At 53.4% G+C, this 27449-nt stretch overlaps 1 protein-coding gene across 2 annotated transcripts; it reads left to right on the top strand.

Annotated features, from left to right (window-relative positions):
- Window positions 1–248: 248 nt before the first annotated feature.
- Window positions 249–23176, top strand: FBLIM1 (filamin binding LIM protein 1). 2 transcript variants are annotated; one of them, XM_049618014.1, is made up of 8 exons: window positions 249–321; window positions 4690–4959; window positions 10870–11039; window positions 11545–11659; window positions 13929–14098; window positions 17175–17353; window positions 18136–18253; window positions 21338–23176. In XM_049618014.1, exons 2-8 carry the CDS (start codon window positions 4710–4712, stop codon window positions 21449–21451), a joined length of 1116 nt encoding a protein of 371 aa, XP_049473971.1. In that variant the 5' UTR covers window positions 249–321; window positions 4690–4709; the 3' UTR covers window positions 21452–23176. The 2 variants fall into 2 exon arrangements, with proteins under 2 accessions (XP_049473971.1, XP_049473972.1); XM_049618015.1 differs by lacking the exons at window positions 10870–11039; window positions 11545–11659.
- Window positions 23177–27449: the final 4273 nt, after the last annotated feature.

Here is a 27449-nt window from a genome sequence, read left to right as displayed (position 1 = left end):
GCAGCGGGGGAGGCCTCCCACCCCGGGACTGGGCCCTGGAGCCAGGAGGAGGGGTCGAGGGAACAAAGGGCGGGCGGCGGGGGCGGCGCGGGGCGAGGCCGGGCAGGTGGGGGGGGGCAGGTAGGGGCCGCTTCCGCCGGCGGGAACCCCGGGCCCCCTCCCCCTGAGCTTCACCTTTTATGGTAAGGCAGCCGGGGCGGCGGGGCGGAGGGAGCCGAGGGGCGGGGAGGGCGGAGGGGGCGGGAGGCGCGGCGCCGCGCCGCTCCCGGCTCTGCTCGCTCGGGCGTCGGACCGGAGCCGCTGGGGGCGCGGGCGACGCAGGTAAGCGGGGCGAGGGGGGATCCTGTCTTTCCGTCCCTGCCCCGGCCGCACACAGATGACAGCGCGGGCCGCCTCTGGCCGGAGCCCTCCCCCCCCCCTCCACGTTCCCCTCCCCCCGGGGTCGGGACCCCAGCCCCGGCGCTCGGGGGCGGGCCGCGGGGGCCAGGGGGCCGCCTCCCGTCCCAGCCCCCGGCCTCTGTCCCCGGAGCCGGGGGAGGACCGGTGTCCCTGCCCGGGAGCAGGGGCGCCAGGGGAAGAGGTGGGCAGGGCGGAAGCTCCCGCACAAAGAGGACAGCGTCCCGCACATGGATCGAATTAAAGTCCCCGGCGGCGCCCCACCGTGACCCGGCCGGTCGCCCAGCTTGGCTGCCTGCGGGAGGGCGCCGGGTTTCCGGAGCTCGGGGGAGCTCCGGGCCCCTTTACCCAGCCCGGGTCAAGCGAGGGGAGAGGAGGGACCCCAGGGCCGCCCCTCTCTGGGCCTCAAATCCCTGGGGGGGGGGGGTGGCTGGGAAGGGGTGTGCCGTGGAGGCGTCTTGGCGTGGATCCCCCTCCAGCCCATCCCCGAGGACCCCGGGAAGAGCCTGGCCAGCGCCCAGATTCCTGCTCTTAACGACGGAGGCCAAGTCGGGTCCTCCCAGGCCCCCCAAGCCAGCCCAGCGGCTGGGGGCTTCTCATCAGGAGCTTGGATAACCAGCCGGCTCTTGGCACCTACCTAGTACCGAGATCTCCCGCACCTTCTCTCCTTGTGCCCTGTCTGCCAGCCACCTTTCAGGACAGACCTTTTTTAATTCTCACTTGGTGAAAAAACTGAGGCCCAGAGAGGGTCAGTGACCTGCTCAGGGTCACCCAGCAGGAAAGAGGTGGGGCCCGGTGTGAATCCAGCTCCGTGTGCTTCCTTGGCTTCCCTGAGGTAGGAGAGGGGGAAGGGGAGCCTCTACCCAAGGCCGCGGGGTCCTCAGCGGTGGGGGTGGGCACCCCGTCTCATTGCCACCACCCCCCACCTCCGCAAATCTAATTCTGAACCAAGCATAGATTGCTTGGTCAAAGTATTAAAGAACAAAGCTTACAGGTGGTTCCAGAGTTTTTCGGAGGGGGTTTGAAGGAGTAGGAAGGAAGGGAAGGAGGGGGGCACTACCGGGAGGCTCTCCAGCTCAGGCAGCCTGTCCCCTGCCCTGGGCTGCAGCGTAAAGCCGGGCTGGGTGGCTGGCTGGCTGGATCTCAGCCTCCTTCCTTCCTCTTGACAGGAAATGACTTTCTTTCCCTTTGTTCCCACTTTCTCTGCTTACCCAACTGGATCTCAGATTCGCCCTCTGCGGGAGGAAGGATGGGGGAGGAGGGTCCCCTGGGTGCGGCTGGCCAGTAGCCCCACAGGGAGCTTTCTCACACATACCCCCCACCCCCCAGCTCTGGGGTGACCTGGGGGCAGTGGGACCAGAGGGAGGCCTAGGCTCCCTCTCCTAGCAGCCCTGGGCCTGACTGACAGGCTTTTGAAAATCCCAGCTCGACCCCTTCCCCCGGGGCCCCAAAGAAGTCCCTGCCTGAACCGCAGGGAGGGGTGGGGGTGGGGGGGTAGAGCTGCCCAGCTGTGAACATCTGGCCTCACAACTAGGACGTTTGCCTTGGATGTTTTCCGAGAAACCCACAGATCTGACTTCCCAGAGGAGTGGGCTGGGGCGGAGTGGGGGTCAGAGCAGGGTGGGAGGGAGGCGGAGGGGGCATCCACAGCATTCTGTCTGGGGATGAGCCCAGAATGACTGACCACAGGATAATAGATCTGGACTGGGCCACTCTGGGGTGAGAACAGGCTGAGGATTTGGAGGCCCCCGTACCATCCAGGGAAGGAAAAGTGTGGCATCTCAGGTCCAAGGACACCCTGGGACTCAGGTCACATGGTGCTCATTTAGAATTCTGCATCTGCCGAGACGGCCTAGAAAAATCACTTAACCTCTCGGGGCCTCACATGGCACTACCTGTAAAGTGGGGGCGTAACGGGCTGTTTTGCGACTCAGGTGCGTTTTGAGACTCAGAAAGCTTGTACCGCGGTGCCTGGCACACAGCAAGTGCCATTGTTGTTGTTTCTTGGATGTAAATCTCTGAAAACCGCTTACAAAAATAGACTCTTAAACTCATAACAAAGTGTAAAGCCGAAGGATAAAACCATATGGTCGTATATCACTAGGACAGCTCACATTAAGTCTGTACACTTCCAGACATCACTTACAGAACAAGAAACAAAAGGACAGTACTTTTCTTTATTTGTTTTTTAAGTTTATTTATTTATTTTGAGAAAATGAGGGAGAGAGAGAATCCCAAGCAGGCTCCACACTGTCAGTGCAGAGCCTGACGTGGGGCTCAGACTCACGAGACCGTGAGATCATGACCCGAGCCGAAACCAAGAGTCATATGCTTAATCGACTGAGCCACCCAGGGGCCCCCAAAGGAAAGTACTTTTGAAGAACTTTTAAAGCTCTCTTCCTACGTTGGGTTCCTTATTCAGAACGGATATTTTTATTAATCAGACTGAGCTATATGTTTTAACCAAACGTGCAAACCAATTTCAGAGGAACTGAGGGGCGTGTATTGTGTTTGCTGCTGTCATTTCTTCAGTCACCAAGAGAGACCCAGGTGGCCAGTGGCTTTGAGATACAGAGGGGGCCCTGTGAGTGGCCACTCGGGCTCCAAGTCTGTCATTAGGGTCCCTCAGGGCCCTCAGCCCCACTTCTTGAGATTCACTCTCTGGGTCCCTGCTAACTCTTCTCTCCATGTACCTGTGGGCTGGGCTTTGAGGCCATGTCAGAGTGGCTCAGCCACAGAGTGAGTTAGAAGGGGCGCTTTTCACCCCTGGGAGCCCAGTGAGGAGTCCTCCTGGCTGAACGTGGTCACTTGCCTTCCCCCCACCCGCATGGCCCCCCTCAGCCTTGGCCCTGGAGGTTACTGTTTGCAGGCACAACCTGGGAGATGGAAAATGGGGCCCTTGACATCAGGAATGCCGCTCTGCTCCCAGATTCACGCTCTGATGCCCACTCTGGACTTGGGTCACAAAGATTGCGGGCATAGCTGAAGTCACATGCAGTCACTTGGGGAGTACGAGCAGACATGGTGACCGTGAGCCAGTATGTCCTGTGATGGGCTGTCATCACCCTGCAGAAGCAGACAGCTGCCCCAGGGAGAGGGTCAGGAATCAGGGGAGGTTTCGTGGAGAGGTGATGTCTGAGCTGAAAAAACTGACATTCACCCTGGGGTAGGGGCAGGGGAGGAAAACCAGGGGGTGGAAACACGCCAAGGCAGGTAAGAGAGAAAGTTGAGAAAAGGTGAATGGTCCAGGGTGGTCAAAAAAGAAGTTGAAGCCAGAGGAATTTGCTAGTAGGAGCCATGGAAGGCTTTTGAGTAACAGGGAGACAGATTTATGCTCTAGGAAGATCAGGGCAGGAGGCAGGAATGGAGACCACTGGGGCTCCCACCCCTGCCTGAACCAGGGCCTGGTTTTGGAGATGGGACAGAGTGAGAGAGTCTGACGATAGAATCAAGACTTGATTGGATACAGAGGTTGACACAGAGAGAAGGATGCGGGCTTGTGGGCTGGGCTGGGCTGGGAGAGGGTTCAAGAGCCTGGGCCCTGCTTCCGAATCCCAGCTCCGCTGCTGTGTGACCCCGAACAAGTGACTTTACCTCTCTGAACCTTTGTTTCCTCATCTGTCAGGATAGTCATAGTGCCTCTCCCCCAACAACTGGGAGGATTTAGAAGTGAGGGGGCAGAAAGTGCTTAGGACAGGACGGGCAGGGTAGGTCTTGATCAACAGCAGCTCTGATTGTTTTCCTGTCACCTATGCCTCCTGGAACCCGCCCCTGTGCTCTGACAGTTGACGCTGTCTCCCTCCCCCAGCAGAGCTGGCCTGGACCCCCGGAACTTCCTCCCTCCCAGGAGAATTGGATCCCAAGGGAGGGAGGTAACTGGGGTGTGGCCCAGTGGCAGGCCGGGCCCTGGGCTGGGACCGGCACCGGGGGTGGGGAGCCAGAGGGCCGGCAGGAGCCTCGCACTTGAGGAAAATTAATCATTTGTGAGGTGAGCAGGGCAGGGCTGCCCTTTGCTCCCCCAGGTGTGTAGGTTGGCGGGGGAGGGGCGGTCAGGACCGTTGGGTCCCATCCCTTCGGCCAAGTCACCTGGTGGACGCCCACCCTCCCCCAAAGGACGTCCCCAGGCCCTTTGTCTCCGGTGGGGCCGGCCCGGGCCGCTGGCACAGTAGAGCGGCTGCTCCTGTCTTGTCAGGAGAAGGGAGGCTCGATGCCCTGGGGATGTCTGTCTGTCTAGGTGGAGCACATCCCTGTGCCCTAAGCCCTGCCCAAGCCTGTGCCCTGCTCTGTCCCCAGCACCACCAGGAGCAGAGACGATGGCCTCGAAGCCTGAGAAGAGGGTCGCCTCGTCTGTCTTCATCACGCTGGCACCCCCGCGTCGGGATGAGGCTGTGGCCGAGGAGGTGAGGCGGGCAGCTTGCGAGGCCCGGCCTGGCCGCTCCCGGGAGCCCCCTGCTCCCACCAAGGCACCCGGGGCTGGCTCGGCAGGGAGGCCCAGCCTTTGGACTCCACCTGCCAAGGCCGCAGCCCCAGGGCCAGCTGTTCCATCTCAGCTCTCCAATGGAGGTAAGAGGGTGAGGGGGCTGGGCAGAAGGTTGGCTCAGAGGCAGCACTGAGGTGGGGAGGAAGGGGCCGACTCTGGCGTTCTTCATTCATTCATTCATCCATTCATTCATCAAGCACCTACTATGTGCCAGGCAGACGCAAACCCACCTGCCTGGGTTTGAATCCTGGCTCTTCTCTGTTCCTCAGTTTCCTAATCTATAAAGTGGGCGTAATGATAGTACCTTCCTCGGAGGGTTGTTGTGAGGAATGGAGGAAGTGAAACAGACGTTGAGGCCAGCGCCTGCCACGGAGAAAGTGTTAAATGTGTTACCTGCTGTGACTTTTCTGGGCCAGGCACTGGGGACAAGTGAAAGAAGACAGGGCTTTCAGCCTACATGAAACTTAAATCTTAGCGGGGGAAACAGATGACAAAATTATATGATGTTGGGGAGACACAAGCGCTGTACAGAAATAAAACATGGTGAAGAGGTGCGGAGTACGACTATTTACGGGGTAGTCAGGATGGCTTCTCCAAGGAGGTGACATTTCAGCTCTGATAAGACCTGAATGACAGGATAGAGCTGGCCCGCGGGAACAGCCAGTGCAAAGGCCCTGAGGCAGGAATGCATCGGGCGCGTCGGAGGACCTCAGAGGGGGTTTTATTCTCTCGCGGGCTCTGCCACTCACGTGTTGTGTGGTCTTACGCAAGCTGTTTCTTCGCTTGGTTCCCTGCTCTGGAAAGTGGAAATTTGGTCGTGTATATGACACACCCATCACAGAATGGATCTGCGTCATAAATGGCTTTTCTCTACCTTGTACCTGGCTCTGCTGCCGTGGTGACAGAGAGCCTTCCGGTCCTCTCTCCCTGCCACTCCATGGAGTCTCGGCTGTTGGTTGGGTAGAAACAAGGAAGAAGGACAATCCCGGGGCCTGGGGCAGGGGGATGTCTTGACTAATGGGACACCAGGTGGAATCAGGAGGCAAAGAGACATCAAGGACAACCCTCCGGAGGCCCCCCTGGGACCTGCTGTCCCCGAGCAAGGCTAGGGCAGCCCTGTGCGTCCATCACCACACAAACCACCTAAAGACCAGTAGGACTGCCAACTCCAGGTGGCCAGAAAGGGGCAGGAGAAAGGGCCACGCGTATACACGTGTGGGAATGCACGGACGTTCGTGCAACATGTCTCTTCATACGACCCAACCTTGTGAACCGATCTTTCCTTCCTAACCACACAAGAACTCAGCCTCTTCCAGGTGCTTCCATGTAGAACCAGGACCACGATGACTGGAATTCACACATCAGGGCAGGTGATCCAGTTGAAGAAACTTAGGTCCCTTCTGCATAGGAGAGGGAGCCCAGGAAACATAGTTTAGATGCCCAGACGCCAACGTTTCCGGGACATTTTCATGGGTCATCGGATCCTGGGATGGGTGGATTTTGTGGCAACAAAACCAGAGCCTGGGAGGGGTGCCTAGCAGCGGCCGGCCCGCTGTTTTGCTTGCCAAACTGGCAAACGGGCAGAGCGCGGGGAATCTTGGGGCTCGGCCTCACTTGAGTGAGACAGGTTCTAGGCGAGCAGCTTGGTCATGAGTCTGGTCTGAGCACAGAACACAAAGCGGGAGCCATCTCTGCTGCAGGCTGTCCCCTGACACCCCATCCAGTACTTGTCCCCTGGGCAATCCACACACGTCTCTTTGGCCCTTTCATCCTGGCAGCGGTCCCCACTCCCCTCTAGATGTTCGCGTGCACTTAACACCGATGCACCGGCTCACAGTCAGAAGTCAGTTTTTCTCGGCTTCTCTTTACAAAGCTGCTTCTCCTCTTCCTGCTCGTGGCCAGTCGAACAGAATCGCCCAGGGTCCTCTGCACACCCGCCTGGTGGCCTCAAGCCCCTCTCTGTCTTGAATTCCTATCCTGGCTGGGGACAGAAGGCAGGTCCTGGGAGAGGCCTGAGCGTGCCTCTGCCTCTCCGTGATCTGGTTCCTGACTCACTTGAGCTCATCGGGAGCAAGGCTCTCACACTGGAGCAGCCTCGGCTCCATGAGGGGCTTGTTCAAACAGAGCCGGCTGGGCCCCACCCCGGGTGTTTCTGATTCAGCAGGTCTGCGGTGGGGCCAGAGAATTTGCATTTCTTACACATATCCAGGTAATGCTGATGCTTCCGTGGGGGGAACCACACTTGAGAACTGTTGTTTTAGCCCAAAGGCAGTAAGCAGGAGAAGCTTGGGGAGTAGAAGACTGGTTGTTTCTTTCCTTCTTTCTTTCTTTCTTTCTTTCTTTCTTTCTTTCTTTCTTTCTTTCAAGAGACAGAGAGAGAGAGAGAGGGAGAGAGGGAGAGCTAGGGAGGAACAGAGAGAGAGAGAATCCCAAGCAGACTCTGCACTGTAAGCACAGAGCCAGATGAGGGGCTCGAACTCACGAACCATGAGATCATGACCTGAGCCGAAATCAAGAGTCAGACACTTAACCGACCGAGCCACCCAGGTGCCTTTGAAAGACTAGTTTTCAAAGTGTGGCCTTTGTGGGGCGCCTGGGAGGCTCAGTCAGTTAAACATCTGACTCTTGGTTTCGGCTCAGGTCAGGATCCCACCGTTTGTGAGTTCGAACCCCGTGTCTGGCTCTGTGCTGAGAGCACGGAGCCTGCTTGGGGTTCTGTCTCTTTCTCCCTCTCTCTCTACCCCTCTGCCACTTGTGCTGTCTCTGTTTCTCTCAAAATAAATAAACTTAGACAAAAAATGAAGTGTGGCCTTTGAACCAGCAGCTTCACCTGGGAACTTTTCAAAAATGTAAATTATCAGGCACTTCCCCCCAAGCCTGCTGAGTCAGAAGCTCTGGGGGTGGGGCTCACCATCTGCCTTTGAGCAAGCCCCCAGATGATTCTGTGGCTTACTCACAGGTCTAGAATAATCTTCCCATCTGTACAGTCCCTCAGTCCTTGGGAGAAAGCAGAAGGGGCTCATTATCTTTCTCGAATGGACAAGAAACCTGAAGCCCAGAGAGGTGCCCGGGTGAATCAGCAGGGAATGGGACAGAGCCCAGGTCTTTAGGGGGCAGGGCCTCAGGCACTTTCCATCTGCTTTCCATGGGTGTGAAGGGAGTCTGACCTTGTGAGGCCTGGCCTGCCTTGTGCCCCAGACATAGGAGGGGGACGGAGGGCAGACGCGGACCAGACTCTGTGCCCTCTCTCCCTAGGGCACTAAGAATAGTGCTCTCCCTGCACATGGCAGCCAACAGAGGATTTTCAGGGCCTGACCCCCAGTCGCCTCCTCCAGGGAAGCTGGGCAGTGCCTCGACAGGACAGCATGGAGGGGTGGAGGTCACCCCCACAGTATAGTGAGCATTTCTGGACAGAGCAGAGCCTGGGGCTGAGGCAGGAACTGGGTGAGACCCAGCCCTCCTCCTCCTCCCTGTGCAAAGCCCTGGGATCCAGGCCCCCCCCCCCCATGTCCCCCACCGCGTGGGCCTCAGCCTTCCCTGCAGGCGTTAAGCTGTGCTAACCTTGAACATGACTTCATGCCGGGGTGCTTTTCTTGGGTATGTACTAGCGTTTGCTATTGGGTTCTTTTTTTTTTTTTAATGAAATTTTCGAACATACACAGAATAGAGCAGCTAGAGGAATTCTGCTTATCCTGGATCCACTACCAACAGTTGATAAGATTTTGCCACATTTGTATCCTCTATTCCATTTCTGTGTTCTTTTTTACTTTTCTTTTGTGACTTATTTTTTTATTATTTTTCTAAATGTTATTTCAATCCAAGTTAGTCAACATACAGCGTAGCAATGGTTTCAGGAGTAGAATTTAGTGATTCGTCACTTACAACACCCAGTGCTCATCCCAGTAAGTCCCCCCCTTTAATGCCCATCCCCCATTTAGCCCATTCCCCCCACCACCCACCTCCCCTCCGGCAACCCTCAGTTTGTTCTCTGTATTTGTCTCCCGTGGTTTGGAGCACCTGGGTGGCTCAGTCAGTTGAGCATCTGACTTAAGCTCAGGTCGCGATCTTGTAGTTTGTGAGTTCAAGCCCCACATCGGCCTCGCTGATGTCAGCACAGAGCTCGCTTCGGATCCTCTGTCCCCCCCCCCTGCACCTCCCCCACTTGTGCTCTCTCTCAAAAGTAAATACACATTAAAAAATTTTAGGAAAAAGGAAGGGTCTCTTATGATTTGCCTCCCTCTATGTTTTTATCTTATTTTTCTTTCCCTTCCCCTACGTTCATCTATTGTGTTTCTTAAATGCCGCATGAGTGAAATCATATGGTATTTGTCTTTCTCTGACTCACTTTTATCGTTTAGCACGACACATTCTAGTTCCATCCACGTTGTTGCAAATGGCAAGATTTCATTCTTTTTCATCCCCAAGTAATATTCCGGTGTGTGTGTGTGTGTGTGTGTGTGTGTGTGTGTACATACCACATCTTCTTTCTCCGTTCATCCATCGATGGATATTTGGACTCCTTCCATAATTTGGCTAGTGTTGATAACTTTTGTGAAGTAATTTAAAGGAAACCCCAGGAACTGGGTCATTTCAGCACCGCATTCTTCAGGGTGCATGTCCAAAGATGGCCATTATCTAATACTCTCTCCATTCTTAATTTTCCCTGACATGCCATAAAAATACCTTTCAAGTGTTGGACTATAGCAGAATGAAAGGTTTGCTATCTTTTTTTGTATACTGTATACTGTGTATTTGTGTTGTATCTTGCGTATATTTCTTGCATATTCAGTAGAATAGTTCACTCTTCCTTATCTACAAAATGAGAATTCATGAGATGATTTATCTTTTGAATCAAGATCCAAAAAAGGTCTGTGTCAGCACTGGCCAATGAAAATATAAAGCAGGTCACCAATGCAGGCCTCATATTTTGAAATGTTCTACAGGGCACCTGGGTGGCTCAGTCGGTTGAGCATCTGACTTAGGCTCAGATCGTGATCTTGTGGCTCGTGAGTTCGAGCCTCGCGTCGCGCTCTGTGCTGACAGCTCGGAGCCTGGAGCCTGCTTCGGATTCTGTGTCTCCCTCTCTGTCTCTGACCCTCCCCTTCTTGCACTCTCTCTCTTTCTCTCTCTAAAAATAAGTAGACATTAAAAATATTAAAAAATAAATTAAAATAATGTTCTAGTATCCACATGGAAAAAAAGTAAAAAGGAATAAGGGATGCTAATTTTTTATACATTTTTAAAATGTTTTTATTTACTTTTGAGAGAGAGAGCGAGTGGGAAAGGGGCAGAGAGAGAGGGAGACACAGAATCCAAAGCAGGCTCCAGGCTCCGAGCTGTCAACACAAAGCCCGACGTGGGGCCTGAACCCACGAACTGTGAGATCACGAGCTGAGCTGAAGTCGGACGCTTAACCGACGGAGCCACCCCGGCACCCCTGTTCTGGAGGGTTCTGACAGGTACTGTTTTTGGAGGCTGCGCCATTTTACCTGCCCCCCTCACTTAACCCTCACAACAGCCCGCAAAGATTGATAGCCATTTTTCTTTTTTTTTTTTTTTTTAATTTTTTTTTCAACGTTTTTTATTTATTTTTGGGACAGAGAGAGACAGAGCATGAACGGGGGAGGGGCAGAGAGAGAGGGAGACACAGAATCGGAAACAGGCTCCAGGCTCCGAGCCATCAGCCCAGAGCCTGACGCGGGGCTCGAACTCACGGACCGCGAGATCGTGACCTGGCTGAAGTCGGACGCTTAACCGACTGCGCCACCCAGGCGCCCCGATAGCCATTTTTCAACTAAGCAAACAGATCCAGAGAGATTGAGTCTCTTGCCTAAGGACCCACGGCAGAGCCAGAGGCAGAACGCAGGTCTCGGTGACCCTGGACCTGAGCTCTTAGCCCCCCACGCTGCATGGCCTTCTGGGAAAGTGGACACCTCTTCTGTCCACCTGCAGAGAGAGACTCCCTCCAAGCCTCTCTCCCCTTTTGGTTGCAGGGTGTTCTCCCCCTCCTCCTACCCTGGATGGCGAGGACGCACTCCCGGACCTGGACCTCCTCCCACCTCCGCCGCCGTCCCCTGATGAGGAGCCCCCTGCCCCGACGGGGGCCTCCCTCATTTCGGACTTAGAGCAGCTGCACCTGCCCCCACCCCCGCCCCCACCACAGGTACTGCCGACCCCCCAGACAGAGCCCCAGGGGCCGAGGGAGGGCGAGGGCTAGTCTGCGCCTTTCAGGGACTTAAGCCTGGAGGTTGCTCCTGCTTGAGGGCCGTCCCTCTTCGAAGCTTTCAAGCTGCTAAAAATTGGTCATGTTTTTCAAGGTCCCTGGAGAAGGGGCTCCCCACCCTCTTTCCCCTCGAGTACCCCTTTCAGCTCTGAGAAGATATTTTTAATCCTCTGTCCTTAACAGAGGCCGTTGTAGAAATGGGAGGGATTCCAGGCCAAGGAATAAAGATTCCAGGCGATTCCTCAGAAGGAAGTAGTTTTGGGCCCCAGTAGTACCTTCCTACTGAGTGATGTTAGATCGCTTGCTTCTCTGCGCCTTGGTTCCCTCCTCTGAGCAGTGGGGCTAATTGTGCCCAGTGCCACCAGAGGAGGAGCAGAGCTGAGAGGCCCGTGTGCAGTCCCCACTGGATGTCACCTCTCCTGCCCTCCCTTCCATGTCCCCACAGTCCCTGGAAGAGAGGCCTCCACTCCAGCCTCGGCCCAGTCCCCCCAGGCCCTCGGAAGAGCTGCCGCCTCCCCCAGAAGAGCCTGTTGGCTTCCACGAGAGAGAGGCATCCACAGGTACAGGCTCAGGTGTGGAAGGCTTCTGGGTGGTCCCCGGGGGCCCTCACTGCACAAGCATGAGCTTCCAGGTGGGAAAGTGGGAGAGCAGCGGCCACAGCATCTGTCTCCACTCACGGACGGTTCAGTGATGGGCCTTAGAACTGTACATCGATTTTATTTTTACTGCCTTAACCTTTTTCCTTTATAACTGAAATCCATTTAAATATTGATCAGCAAGGGGCACCTGAGCGGTTCAGTCGGTGAAGCGTCTGACTCTTGGTTTTGGCTCAGGTCACGATCTCACGGTTCCTGAGTTCAAGGCCTGCCGTCGGGCTCCGTGCTGACAGTGCGGAGCCTGCTTGGGATTCTCTCTCCCTCTCTCTCTGCTGCTCCTCTGCTCACTCACTCTTCCTCTCTCTCTCTCTCTCTCTCTCTCTCTCAAAATAAAAAAATAAACTTTAAAATAAATAAATAAATAGGGGCAGCTGGGTGGTGCAGTCGATTGAGTGTCTGACTTCGGCTCAGGTCATGATCTCACGGTTTGTGGGTTTGAGCCCCGGGTCGGGCTCTCTGCTGGCCGCGTGGAGCCTGCTTCAGATCCTCTGTCCCCTTGTCTCTCTGCCCCTCCCCTGCACATGCTCGCTCTCTCTCTCTCAAAAATAAACATTTAAAAATAAATAAGCAAATAAATAAATATTGCTCTGCAAAATGTGCTGTGATAGCAGAATGACTTGAATTGAATTTTTTCACCGTTTAGTTTTTTGAACACACGATGTTCTCATGTAGGCAAAACAAGAAGCGTGAAAAGCCTCCCCTTTGCCCCCATCCCTGTATCACCCAGTTTCCTGCCGGATCGACAGCCTCTGCTGTTAATGTGTCGCATATCCTCCCCGAGATAGGTTATGCATACGCAAGCAAATACAAGTACGTGTCCCCCGCCTCCAACCCTGCCCGTTTTTCCACAAATAGCAGCAAACTCTGGGCTGCTCTGCTCTTGGCTTTCTTTCCTTCCAGCATCTTAGAGCTCGTTCCACATCAGAACAGAAAGTGGGTCCTTTTTCACAGGTGCATAGTATTCTTCCCCAGGGCCCTGCCGTATGCATTCGACCAGTCGCTTGCGGATGGGCACTTAGGTGGTTTCTTGCTGTGACAAATAAGGCTGAGACGAATTGCCCTGCACGTAGGTCATTTTGCCTGTGTGTAGGGTTGTGAGAGAATTTCTGGGAGAGGAGATACTGTGGGCAAAGGGTAGGTGCATTGGTAACTTTGCTCTTTTTGCTAAATTGTCCTTCGCGGTCCTCCCCATCTGCTACCCAGTGAGGGTGTGACTGCCCGCAGCCTCCTTGGCCCCGTGTGTTACCCATTTAATTAGCAGCTATTAAGTGCTTACCATGCACCAAAAGCCTTCTCTACCCCGAGGTTATGAAATAATTCTCTGGTTTCTTCTAGTCCTGTGGTTTCATTTTTCACACTTAGATCTCTGATATGTTTGGAATTGTCTGGGTGTAAATGTATCACAGTGGACCCTCCTTTAAATTTTTGCAGATGGCAACCCGTTTGTCCTGACAGTGTTCTTCTTTTTTTAATGTTTATTTATTTTTAGAGAGAGAGAGAGGAGGAGGATGGGCAGGGAGAGAGGGGGAGAGAATCCCAAGCAGGCTCCGTGCTGTCAGTGCAGAGCCTTTTGCAGGGCTCGAACTCATAAACCGCGAGATCATGACCTGAGCGGAAATCAAGAGCCAGACACATAACTGACTGAGCCACCCATGCGCCTCTTGATGCTGTGTTCTTTGATTTAGGCTTTCTTTCTTTCTTTCCTTTTTTTTTTTTTTTGATGTTTATTTATTTTTGAGAGAGAGACAGAGCGCAAGCAGGGGAGGGGCAGTGCGAGAGGGAGACCCAGAATCCGAAGCAGGCTCCAGGCTCTGAGCTGTCAGCAGAGTCTGATGCGGGGCTCAAACTCATGAACCCTGAGATCACGACCTGAGCCAAAGTCAGACGCTTCACCGACTGAGCCACCCAGGTGCCCCTTTAAGATTTTATTTTTAAGTAATCTCTACACCCAGTGTGGGGCTCAGACCCACGACCCCAAGATCAAGAGTCGCGCGCTCCACCGATGGAGCCAGCCAGGCGGCCCTGATTTAGGCGTTCAGAGGCTGGTCACATTCCTTCTTACTGCTCCTCCTGAAATGAGGCCACACTCACGACCCCCAGGGCCTTGTTCCGGGGGGCGCCTGGGTGCAGTACTCTGGGACCGGGGGGCTTACAACCTGTGTCTCTACCCCAGACGTCTGTGCCTTCTGCCACAAGACCGTGTCCCCCCGAGAGCTGGCCGTGGAAGCCATGAAGAGGCAATATCACGCCCGGTGCTTTACGTGCCGCACCTGTCGCCGCCAGTTGGCCGGGCAGAGCTTCTACCAGAAGGACGGGCGGCCCCTCTGTGAATCCTGCTACCAGGTAACCCCCCCTGCGGCTAGGCCTCCAGGTACCAGGCGCTGTGCTGGGCACTTGGAAGGCGTCCCATTATTTCATTCCCCACAATCATCCTGGGAGGCAGGCACCACTGACCCACTTCACAGATGAGGAAGCTGAGGCTCAGAGAGAGGAAGGAGCTCAGCCAAGGTGTATTAGTTTCCTGTGGCCGCTCTAACAAATTACGGCAACCGTTGTTTGATGGCTTCAAACGACACTCATTTGTTCTCTTACGGTTCTGGAGGTCGGAAGGCCAAAGGCACGTCCGCGCTCCTTCCAGAGGCTCTAGGGGAGAATCTGTTTCCTTACCTCTTCCCGCTTCTTCAGCTGCATCCCTTGCAGACTCTGATTTCTTTGCCCACCTTCAGAGCCAGCAGGATGGCATCTCGCTTCAGCATCCTGGTTCCTTCTTCTGCATCACATCTGCCTCTGCGTCCCCCTTACAGGGACCCTTGGGATGGCATTTAGGGCCCACCCAGGGTAATCCCCCCATGTCAGGACCATGAACTCAATCACATCTGCCATCTCCTTTGCCCCTGAAAGTAGTCACAGGTTCCAGGGATTAGGACCTGTATGTCTTGGGGACATTGACCCAGCCTGCCACACAAGGTCACCGTCCAGAAGGCGGTGGAGCCGGGATTCTCCCCCAGACCCATCTGGTTCTGGAGCCTGTCCGTGGTCTTCTATCTCACCTGAAGCCACAGGCTCCAGTGCACAGCCTGATGGGAATCTGTGTCACTTCTGGGTACCAAATGCGGTCTGGGAGAGCCGGTTTGGATGCCACGAAGTTAGAGTTGCTAACTCGCCGGTGTGTGGCATAAAGACCACTCACAGACACGTCACCTGGGTGTTGCGGGCCTCACCTTGTTCTTGCGGGTGGGTAGCACCTGGCGATCTGCGCTTTTAACAATCTCTCCGGTGATTCTGGTACACGTCACAGTTTGAAAACTACTGGTTCAAGGAGGTAGACTATTTGGAGCTGGAATAATCTAGAAAAACCCGAATGATCTGATGATAGTCTCAGCCAGTCTCCGTCTTACCACAGCCAGCAAGGCACACGGTGGGAGCAGCAAGGAGTCAGGCCATCCCCACCCCATCCCTCTGACCCCCATCACCGTGACAGTGGAGGACAGTCTTGTCCTCTTCTCTCACCTTGCAGCCAGGCAGAGGTGAGTCACTGCGGGGAAGCTGGGGCCAGGGTGGGCTGACAGCTGGAAGCGGCAGGAGGAAGACTCGGGCAGTGTTCGAGGGAGGGGAGGGAGGCCCCCAGGACACGGAGAGGGGACAATGCTGTCCCCACCAAATATGAGCAGATTATAGGCAGCTTAGGCAAACATACCTATCTGTCCAGATGAGCTCAAGTTAAATAAACACAGGAGCACAGCCAGGAACAGAAGAGACCTGCCTAGAAGAGGAAGGAGGACAGGCTGGAGGATCTTTGCTCAGTAACCTCTCTCCCTCCCTCCCTCCCTCCCTCCCTCTCTCTCTCTCTCTCTCTCTCTCTCTCCCCCTCCCCCTCCCCCTCCCTTCCCCACCCCCCTTAATCCTCATTCCAGAAGGGATTTGAGGCAGCTTGTAAGAATGCACAAATACCCATACCTATAGTAATGTTGTACACGTAAACATTTGTTAAGAGAGTAGACCTCACATTAAGTGTTCTTACCACAATAAAACGTAAAAGATAAATAAAGAAATCAGAGGGGCACCTGGGTGGCTCAGTCCTTTAAGCATCTGACTCTTGATTTAGGCTCAAGTCATGATCTCACCGTTCGTGGGATTCAGCCCAGGGCCAGGCTCCGCAGCCTACTTGGGATTCTCTCTCTCCCTTTCTCTCTCTGCCCTCCCCTACTCATGCTCTCTCTCTCTTTCTCTCAAAGTAAATAAGCAAACTTTAAAAATAAATCGTGGGCACCTGGGTGGCTCAGTCGGTTAAGTGTCCGACTTCAGCTCTCAGGTCACGATCTCACAGTTCATGAGTTCAAGCCCGAGCCTTCTTTGATCCTCTGTCTCCCTCTCTCTGCCCCTCCCCACTCACACTCATGAGCTGTCTCTCTCTCTCAAAAATAAACATTAAATCAAAATGTATGTATATATTATACATTTTATATATTATATTATTTATATATTTATATGTTATATGTTTATATATTAGAAATATAAATATATTTATATTTTAATTTATATTAATATTTAATTTAATAAATATATTATAAATATAAATATGTTATATTTATATATTATATATTTATATGTTTATATATTTATATATTTATTTATATTAGATTTATTTAAATTGATTTATTTAAATTTACTTATTTAAATTTATTTAATTTAAAATTTAAATTATAGTTAATTTAATAAATATATATTATAAATATAAATATATTCTATATAAAATATATAATATAGATATAATATATAAATATAACATAAATATATATTATATAGCATATAATATATAATATATATTATACATACATATATAAATATATTATATTACATATAATATATATAATATTATATATATATATATATATATCGAAGAGAGGAAAATCAAAGTAGAGAGTGAGATGAGACCAGAGGGAAAGTTAGTACCCCAAATATATGAATAAAAGACCCCTATAGTCATTCCTAAAGGTGGAGCATGGAATCTGACTCTGAGCTTTCAAGTGGCCTGATGGAGAAGGTTAAGAGTTTCAAGGTTTATTGTCTACAAGGTCAAAAGCATATCAGCTCTTCCAGGAGTTCCTCTTCCTGACTCTGAGGTTTAAGAGAGATTTCTCCCATGGGCCCTAGTGGACACGGGCCCTAAGCATGTCTTAGTAACAAAAAATGCGGTAATAGCTTCTTGGCAGGATTCCTCACTGTGGGCCAAGGATACCTTGCCGAGCTCGACTCCTTTTAAGCAGCGGTAGAGGTTTGGGGGTGATAGTTTCAGGCTGAGCCCGTCTCCTGTACCCCTGCCCTTCTGGGCCCCTGTGGGTAGCCAGCCGGAAACCCCTTCTGGCTCAGACTGGGCACACCCACGGGATGGCTCTGAGGCAGTGTCCCTCTGTCCCAGGACACTCTGGAGAAGTGTGGCAAGTGTGGCGAGGTGGTCCGGGAACACATCATCAGGGCCCTGGGCCAGGCCTTCCACCCCACCTGCTTCACCTGTGTAACCTGTGCCCGGTGCATCGGCGACGAGAGCTTTGCCCTGGACAACCAGAATGAAGTGTACTGCCTGGACGACTTCTATAGGTACGGGAGGGGACTCCGCGCACCGGGTGGGGCCCCGCCAGAGCAGAGCCGCCGAGCCTGAGCTCTCGGGGCCGGAGCAGAGCTTTCCTGCGGTCTCTGGGCTCCCAGAAACCAGTTGGCCTGTCCCACACACCCGCTTGCAGCTGATGCTCTGGGTACCTGCGCCGGGCCAGCCGCTCATCGTGGATTAGGCCCTTTTATCCCCAAGCCTGGGGATTAATAGGCAGGCAGGTACTCTGAAGGGTTCTGTTTTTTACAATGTGGAAACTGAGGCAGGCAGCCGACAATTCTCCCAGCTGATAAGTGTGAAGCTACGATTCAAACCCCCAGACCCCAGTAGCTCGCCTTAGAACACGCTCTGCCTGAGGCTCAGCCCCTGTCCTGGAGTTGCTCACTGCACAAGGGCAGCTGTGCCTGTTAAAAAGAAAGGGAAGAGGAAGGGGGAACAAAAACAGTGACCCACAATACAAGATAAATGAAACGGGGTTAAGCCCCAGTGAACACACAGCAGATTTCTCTGCTTTCTCAAATTCAAACATTCCCCCAGTCACTTCCTTGGCTGGAGCTGATTATATACCCTGGGAAGCCGGGTCTAATTACACAGGACTCTCCATCCGCTCCTGCCAGGAAGAAAGAGGCGTTTGTGGTTGTGGCTCCAGGTGCAGTCACATGGCAACACGTCTGAAATAGCTCTGGAGGGCAACTAGAGCCGCCCCGGCTCCCACAGCTAATTTCTGCGGTCCTGGGCTGAGCGCCTCGAGCGTGGGTTCCCTTCCCTCTAGGAAATTCGCCCCTGTGTGCAGCATCTGTGAGAACCCCATCATCCCTCGAGACGGGAAGGATGCCTTCAAAATCGAGTGCATGGGGAGGAACTTCCATGAAAATTGCTACAGGTGCGAGGTGAGTAGGGCAATGAGGAGTCCGGGACGCGCTGTCCGCCCGGCCCGGAGCCCTGCCGAGAGCCCGCGGGGTGCCGGGCCTGCGCTGGGCACTGGGACACGGTGACCAGTCAGGGTGGGGGCTCTGCTCTCAAATGCTCACAGCTCAGTAGCGAAGGCAAATAAGAATGGAGTTCATTGCAAATAGTGTCTAATAATGAAAGCTCCGAGAGACGATAAAAACCAAGGTCATCCTGCTTTTCCTCAAGGAGAATCTCATGGGAAGGCTGATGGTGGGGTTATCGATCGGATAATCAAGGCTCACTCTCCATCTCGGTCCTGCCTATTTTGTGTGTTTGCTTTGTTTCCTCTTCCTGTGGGCTAACATCCTCTGTGAGGAGGCGGATACGTGCCTGGCCACCGATGATCCAGCTTTAACATCTTCCAACTTAGAAACCTCATCAAGGGAACCGGTGTAGTCCCTAGAAGGGCTCTGATTGGCCCAGCCTGGGTCACATGTCCATTCTGGACCAATCACTGGCCGGGGCTACGATTGCCTACCCCTGGGGCCAGCAAAGCAGAACCATAGGAGACGGGAGTTGCTACAACCCTAGGAAGGGAGGGATGCTGGGCAGACGCACGGCACAGACATCGTCCCCAGGTGAAAGAGCATGTACAAATCAGCTTTGGGACAAAGAAGGCGGTGGCCAAGTCCAACCAGGGTGGTGGAATCAAAGGCGATCTTGTGGAGGAGGCGATGCTTCACCAGAGTCCTGCAGGATGAGCAGGAGTTCGCCAGGCATTCAGAGAGGCGGGGAGAAAGTCCAGAAAAGAGGCGCAGGCCTGTAAAACCCCACGGTGGCACAAGCAAGCCTGAAGAATCCGAGCAGGGGAAGTTTTTAGGTTTGTCTGTAGTGGAATGTGCCAAAGGGTGTGGTAGCAATGAGGCCAGAGGAAAGAAAAGGGCCTCCTGTGCCAAAGCTAAGGAGTCTGGACCTCAGGCTACAGGGTGGAGTGAGGCTGAGAGGGGGAGGCTGCTTCAAGGCGGTGCTGTAGCCCCAGCAAGAAATGCCCCCCCCCCCGAGTTGCACAGGGTCTCCCACTCGGTGGGGTCCCCTGCTTGCTTCCGAGCTCGGCTGTCACCGACTTAAAGTGCTTCCTCTTTGAACAAGGATCTCTGCTTTGCACTTTGCCCCTGGACTCTGCAGTTACGGAGTCAGTCCTGCTGGGGAGGCCCTCAGAGGCCTCCTCTGGCTCTTCCTCTGTCACCCCCATGTTGCTGATGGATCTGGCGTCTCTGGGGATGGGGACAAAGGTAGCTACTTTTATGGGTGCCGTCCGTGGGGTGTCCCAGAGGAAATCTCTGAGTGTCTCAGAGGAGATCTCTTAATCAGCCCGTGAGCAATTCCAAACGTTTATTTTATTTTGCACTTATTTATACACATGCATGGAGCCAAGAGGCTGTTTGCACTGCTGGTGACAAGGGGACTTGGAGAGAAGTTGACATATTGCCCATGTTATGTTGCACGTTGGTTATGGCTCAAGGTCCAGCTGATAACACATCTTGAAAGAACAATGATGTCATTCAAGAGCTGTTATCACCACCCTAGCCCTCATTAAGGCCCAGTGGTGATTCACTTTTCCCTGAGCCTGGCTGGTGAGCAAACAGGCCCTCCCTGCGTGCCCTTGGTCAGCTTGGCGAAGGTGGCCATGAGCGTCATCCCCCTGCTGCTAGCAGTCAGCTCAGACTCTGGCAGTTACCTTTCAGGGGAAGGGGAGGGAAATGGGCTTCAAGGTGCCATCTCAGGTGAGGGATGATAAACTGAGGCAGAGAAAAGTGGTTCCAACCCTTGTCCGTCTGACTCGGGCCTAGCCAGCTCTCCACCACCCCTCAAGCTCCCTCGCAGACTGTGACTCAGTCATAGTAGGGGTGTTTCCTCACTTGATTCTAAATTAGGAGAGGTCAGGGGCACCTGGCTGGCTCAGTCAGGGGAGTATGTGACTATTGATCTTGGGGTCTTGAGTTCGAGCCCCACGGTGGGTATAGAGATTACACACATACATACATGAGAGGTCACATGTGGCCCTTGGGGACCTTAGGTTGGCCACTTGGTACTCTCGGAATACCAAACAAGTGGCCATTAGAAATAGCACAGATCCTTGGCATTAAATTGCCTGCAGTCCCCTGTGGGACTTGAGGTGCAGTTTCAGGGAAGAGACACATGAGGGCGCCCTTCTCCCTTGGCTGTGCTGGGCCCAGATGGCAGCCGGGACCCAACAGGACCCAAGCTGTCTCTCTGGGGACCAGCCCCTCTGGTCTGATCCATGCGGATTCCAGAGGATGCCAGCCGTGCCCTGAGCCAGGCCCCTGGACATCAACTGTTCCCATTGTCCCTCTCCAGTGTGTGTACAGGTGAGGCCCCGATGAGGTATGGGCTGTGGCAGAATGGTAAGGTGGGCAAAGTTTGGGCCTCGAATCCCCATCCTCCTTGATCCAAAATCCTTTGGTGATTTGAAAAATAAGAAATAGTAAAGTTTGTACCAGTGTTGAAGTCGTACAGACAGGGGAGCAAAAAGAGACCACTGAACTCAGCCTGGAAACCTGTCCTGTCCCAGCTCTGGAACCAGCTCTCTGGTCTGGGGCAAGCCCGTCCTTCCCCAGACCCTCAGTTTCCCCATCTGTAAAATGAAGCGACTGGACTAGATTCAGTTACTGCTTCAGCAGATGTTTATTGTATGCGTGTGGTATAGTCTCTGCACTAGGTGGGATCTAGCGGTAAACGGGGTTACGGCCTCACAGAGCTTATGTTCTCAAAGGGCTGCTGGGCGCTCATTAAGGCCCTTCTAGATCTTTCCATGATACCTCAGTGTCCGTGATTCTCCGAGTGTCCTCAGGTCTCCCCTCAGCTGACTCTGCCCTCATCACTCACACCTCTGTGTGGCTGAAAGCCCGCATCGAATGTGCCCCTAGGCTTCCCTCACCCTTAGGGAGTACATTCGTTCAGTGAAATTCATCCACAGATGCTGGGGGAGTCCCCGCCCCGTGCGGGCTCCGGGCTGCAGGGCTCAGGCTGGGGTCCATCCACTTGTGCCTCGTCTCCCGCAGGACTGCAGGACCCTCCTGTCTGTGGAGCCCACAGACCAAGGCTGCTACCCGCTGAACAACCGTCTCTTCTGCAAGCCATGCCACGTGGAGCGGAGTGCTGCAGGGTGCTGCTGAGGGCCCCCACTGGGCCCTGGGGCCGTGAGCTGCCCACTAGCCCTGGACTGGGGGCGGGGGGGAGGACCTTTCCCGACTCAGTTTGCCTTTCTGACCCACTTTTGCACACTCTCCTTCTGAGCCATGACAGGGGCCAGCCTGCAGCTCTGCCCACCATGTCCAGGACGTGAGGGGCTGAGCCACCCCAGCCCCACCCCCCTCCCAGCTCAAAGGCTGCTGGCCAGTGCCCCTCAGACTTTCCACTCCTCCTTCTGCCCTCTGGGCTCTGGAAGGCTTCCATACCTTGAACATCATGTCCAGGTTTCCCATCTCCTAGGGTCGTGCCCCTCTCGAGCACTGGCCTTGACACCCGTTTCCATGGGTGAGTTGGGGTGAGTCTTTAGATGACATCCTGTAGCTGTCCAGTAGGGGGCATAAGACCAGCTCTGGCTTGCAGGACTGAGCTGTTTGAGTAGAACTCCAGGGTCCTCCTTTAACAGCCCTTTTTTTTAAATTTTGAGATTTATATGATGAGAAACATTCTTTGGATTTGGAGCGAGGTGGGGATCTTAATAGGAAATGTTTCATAAATGTACAAGAATGTGACCTAGCGGTGGCCACCGTGGACTTCTCACCGGGGGGACATGTCACGCTGACGTGGGCAGCAGACTCAGGCATGAACCTGAACAGCAGGGGCAGGAGGAGAGGGTGCTGTATGCTGACATCCAAGGACGTCAGCAACCCCTCTGCCCTGCCTTCTGGCGCTCCTGCCATGTGTGACAGTGATTCAACAGATATTAAGTGCCAATAGTTTGCTGGGGAACAGGGTACCAGGAACTCTGAGTTTTCCTCCTACAGCCTTGACGGAGGCCGTGCGCACAAACCCCGCCCCCCACATGCACACACTCCTCCAAGGACAGTGCCAGGGTTGTCTGTTCAGCCACCCTGTTTATGCCCCGCCCCCAAGTCCCACTTGGACCCTCCAACACAGGCTGCCTTATGACCACTGCTTCCTCAAGGCTGTACCTAGAAGATTCTTCTTCCCTTTTAAGGAAAATCACTTTGTTGCTTTGTAACTTTTTTTTTTTTTTTTAGTGTTTTCATTTTATTTTTGAGAGAGAGAGAGAGAGAGAGACAGAGTGCTAGTGGGGGGAGGGGCAGAGAGAGAAGGAGACACAGAATCCGAAGCAGGCTCCAGGCTCTGAGCTGTCAGCAGAGAGCCCGATGCGGGGCTCGAACTCACGGACGGTGAGATCATGACCTGGGCCGAAGTCGGACACCCAACTGACCGAGACACCCAGGCACTCCTGTTGCTTTGTAACTTCTAAGCCGTTCTGTAGGGCAGGAACAAATGAAACAAAGTACTTGCCTCCCTGGGTCGTCTGGATGCAGCACACGCTCCTCTGTGGATGCCCTGGGCTCCAAGTACGAGGGCGGGGAGCAGGGTTTCTCTGTAGAGCCCCTTAGGGGCCTCAGAGCAGAGCCCAGCTTCTTAGTCAAAGCTTGGGGAGTGAGCCCCACACTGAGCACAGCGTATGGGCCCTCCCATACCACCTCCACAATTTTTGTCCTAACCAAGGCTCTCTTCTCTTTTCCTTAAGATTTCCTTTGACTCACACCTACTTTTTAATTTTACTTATTTCAAACTTTAGTCCTGTGCTATGCAATATATCCCGCAGTCACATGGTGATGTGCTAGTTATGTTTTTTCCTGTTACACGTGAAAATAAACGCATACCTAGTAGAAGTCTGTCTGTGTTCCTACCAAGATCTCACCCAGGTAAACGCTGGCCTTTGGTCATACCTGGAAAAATGTCTGTTGGGCATCTGCTCACTGGGGCATGATCGTTCAGGTGCCCCCAAACTGGGGCTCGGCTCAGCAGATGGAGAAAATCCTGCCCCTCCTCGCGCCCAGCAAGGCTGGCCGCAGGGTGCCCAGAGCGGAGCCTCTGCTGCGGGAGGTCCTCCAGAGCCACCAGATCGTTCCGCAGAGTCAGCGCTCGCCCCGGGGATGTGCTGTCTCCACGAGAGCAGGACTGCCGTCCCTGTGAGCTGGCTGATCCTCTGTCCTCACGCTAACAACTGGGCTTGTGTCGGGAGCACAGCTCCAGAGAGAAGGGTGCGTGGTGGGAAGGAGCTCTGGCCTTGGGAGGTGCTCAGACCTGGCCTCTGCTACTGAGGGGTGTGGGCAAGCCAGCCACCCCGAGCCTTGATTTCCCCATTTGTAAAATGAGAACAATGCTGACCTCTATCACAGAGGATCGCTGTGCCAGAAAGAGAGAAATGTTGGGCTGGTGAGGGTTCTCCCCCGGGGCTGGCCAGCAGCGCCTAGCGTTCCTCGAGGGTCCTGTGGATGCCTGTCAATCAGAGGCCTGGGGGGCGGGGGGAGGGGACGACAGGAGACAGGCCTGCAGTCCACAAAGCCGGGTTTCTCATCCTTGCTGCAGCCCTGGAGGCCACACGGCGTGGGGGAACTGGAGGGCGGCGTGGGGGAACTGGAGGGCGTCTCAGTTCGCAGGTGTTGGGTGGGGGGGACTCCAGGACGCGGGCTGGCAATGAGGGGTTTGGGGGAGGATTCGGAGCACTGAGAGTTTGCCCCCACGTGTGCCGTCAGGAAGCAGGAGTGTCAGACTGAGAGGCTTGATTCATTTACATCCAGGAGGTGGCGCGACAGCCAGGGCTGGTAGGCAGGTGGCAGCGGCTCACAGGGGAGGGCGCTGGCCAGTTTTGCAGCGGGAGCCGCTGTGCTCAGGACACGACTACAGTGAGCAGGGGGACCGGAGGAGCGCAGCTCGGGCCAGCTGTGAGGGCCAGGCCGGCTCCCGTGTGTCAGGGGCCCCCTTGCTTTTTCAGTCACCAGGTTTGGTTCCATTCAGGTTTTCCTATCATTAATATGTCACCTTGTGCTGTGATTCCTCGTGCTCCAGCTTATTTCTGGTTGGGTGTGTTTCCAGCAATGATATGTGGATGGAATTCTGGGGATGCTTTAGGCTTCCGGGCTGTACATCACTCCAGGAGGGGACACTTCTAGGGAGCTCTCTGCGGTGTGAAATTAGCCGGTCACAAAAAGGCAAATACTGTCTGATTCCACTTCTGTGAGGTACTTAGTGTAGCCCAATTCACAGAGACAGAAAGAAGGGTGGTCAGTTAGGGGCTGGAGGGAGGGGGAAGAGGGAGTTATTTAACGAATACAGACTTTCAGTTTGCAAGACAAAAAGTTCTGGAAATGATTGGAGGCCGTGCTTGGACAACAGTGTGAAGGTGCTTTAAAAAAGCCACTGAACTGTCTGTACATGCTTACAAATGGTTTTGATGATTCACGTAATGTTATATATATTTTGCAATTAAATATATGCGTGAATATATTTAATGCTCGGAGACGGGGAGAGGGGCTGATAAAGTGATGTAGGAGTCTTGAGGGGCACCTGGGTGGCTCAGTCAGTTAAGCTTTGGACTCCTGGCTTCAGCTCAGGTCGTGATCTCCCGGTTCGTGAGTTTGAACCCCGCATCAGGCTCTGCTCTGACGACGTGGAGGCTGCTTGGGATTCTCTCTCTCCCTCTCTCTCTCTGCCCTTCCCCGTTCTCGCTCTCTCTCAAATAAACTTTTAAAAAATTGAAAAAAATAAAATAAGGTGACGTAGGGGTCCTGAGAGGTCATCCTCCCGATCGGGGTGCTCAGGAAGGCTGGCCATTGCTCTTTGCAAACCCAGGGAAATGCTAGGTGACCAAGACTTCTTGAAGGCAGGTGCTGGGCCCGGCCACCAGGGGGCAGCATGGGCTAGCAAACTGGGCATGGAGCACAGGGGCGCCGAGGTTCTCACGCCCCTCATGGGGTCCTCAGTTTCTCCAGAAGCAATAATCCCTGTCTGCCTCCTGCACGTGGCTGTAGTGAGGAGGAGAGAAGAAAATGACTTGGACAAGTAGAGAGTGAGCCGTGTGGCTGTGAAATTACCGCAACTGGAACACACCCTCTAGGAGGGAGACCCACGTCGGGAGACAATTCCTCATCTGCCCAAACTCCCACCTGCTAGGAGGGTCCCATCTGGGAACTCCCACGCTGCCAGCCCTCCACGTTGATGCCTGGGAGCCCGGACTCGGGAAGCACATAGGCGGGACAAAGGACAGCATGAGGTTGCTGGTAACACTGAGCCTTTCTGCTCGTCACCTCCTCTACAGGGTTCTCCTTACTCAAAAGCCATACCTATGTGTCAAGAGGCACCAGCATGTGCCAGCCCCTCCACAGCAACCAAATGCTGCCCCCTACTCTGCTAGGGACAACCAATGGTGGAAATAAGAGATTCATGGAGAGAAGGGGATCAGGATGAAGGGGGAGAGAAGGCTGGGCTGATAGGGAAGAACCCCAGTGTAACCACAGGATAGTTTCAAAGTAATGGTTTTATCCATTTAAAATACAGTTCCGGGGGTGCCTGGGTGGCTCAGTCAGTTAAGTGTCTGACTTAGGCTCAGGTCATGATCTCACGATTTGTGAGTTCGAGCCCTGCATCGGGCTCTGTGCTGACAGCTCAGAGCCTGGAGCCTGCTTGGGATTCTGTGTCTCCCCCCCCACCCACACTCTGCCCCTCCTCTGCTCACACACTCTCTCTCTCTCTCTCATAAAAAAATAAACATTAAAAAAAATTTTAATACAGTTCTTCGGGCGCCTGGGTGGCACAGTCGGTTAAGCATCCGACTCTTGATCTCAGCTCACGTCATGACCTCACAGTTTGTGAGTTCGAGCCCCGCATCAGGCTCTGTGCTGACAGCTCAGAGCCTGGAGCCTGCTTCGGATTCTGTGTCTCCCCCCCACCCCCACTCTGCCCCTCCTCTGCTCACACTCTCTCTCTCTCATAAAAAAATAAACATTAAAAAAAATTTTTTTAATACAGTTCTTCGGGCGCCTGGGTGGCACAGTCGGTTAAGCATCCGACTCTTGATCTCAGCTCACGTCATGATCTCACAGTTTGTGAGTTCGAGCCCCACATCGGACTCTGTGCTGATGACACAGAGCCTGCTTGGGATTCTGTCTCTCCTCTCTGCCCCTCTGCTTGTTCATACTCTCTCTCTTTCTCAAAATAAATAAATAAAAAAATTAAAAAGTAAATAAAATAAAATACAGTTCTCATAAGGTGAATGGCTACTCATTAAAAAAAAAATAATCTATGAAGTAGGCACTATTAATATCCCAGTTCAAAGACAAGGAAGCTGAACATCAGAGAGTTGGTGTAATTACCCAGGGCTGCACGGCAGAGTCAGTACCAAACCAGGTCGAGTGAAAACTACACATCACAAACACATTCTAGAATGTTCCAGAACCCATTGTGTAACACAGATGCCTAAATCCAGCTGAAAAAATGTGTGTCGACTATACTTAAAAAATATATATATATATATCCAGGGGCACCTGGCTGGCTCAGTCAGTAGAGCACATCACTCTTGATCTCAGGGTCATGAGTTTGAGCCTCATGTTGAGCATGGAGCCTATTTAAAAAAAACAAAAACAAAAACAAAAAACCCAAAAAACTCCTGCTGAGAAAAACCCTTAAATGTCTTGGGCCCCTCATCTTTTAGGCTGTAGGCCTCTCACTTGCAAGTGAGAAGTCATTTCCCCAACTCTCTCAGAAAGGACCTTGCATCATTCATAGTGTGTGAATCATACTCATCTCGTGAACGATCACCAGATTAGAGACCACGGAGTGTACCTATTCACGGCCCTCCTTCTGCAGAAAATGTGTACTTCAGTGGAAAACTATGTCTGCACCCAGCACACCCTTCCGGGGTAAGATTCTAGCCTTTCATTACTGTTTTTTTTTATTTTTTTAAATAGGCTCCACGCCTGGTGTGGGGCTTGAACTCACGACCCCGACATTAAGGGTGGCATATGCTCCACCTACTGAGCCAGCCAGGCACCCCTAGCCTTTCATTATTATTTCACAACTGTAAATTGTGGGCGATGGATCAATTAATTCTGTCTTGTCTGGCATAGACCCCTTTGCCCCCTTGTGAATAACTAGTTTTGCCTC

Source organism: Panthera uncia (genome assembly GCF_023721935.1).
Source record: "Panthera uncia isolate 11264 chromosome C1 unlocalized genomic scaffold, Puncia_PCG_1.0 HiC_scaffold_4, whole genome shotgun sequence".
NCBI lineage: Eukaryota > Metazoa > Chordata > Mammalia > Carnivora > Felidae > Panthera > Panthera uncia.
The sequence above is the reverse complement of the archived record's forward strand: the minus strand, read 5'-3'. Positions and strand labels throughout refer to the sequence as shown.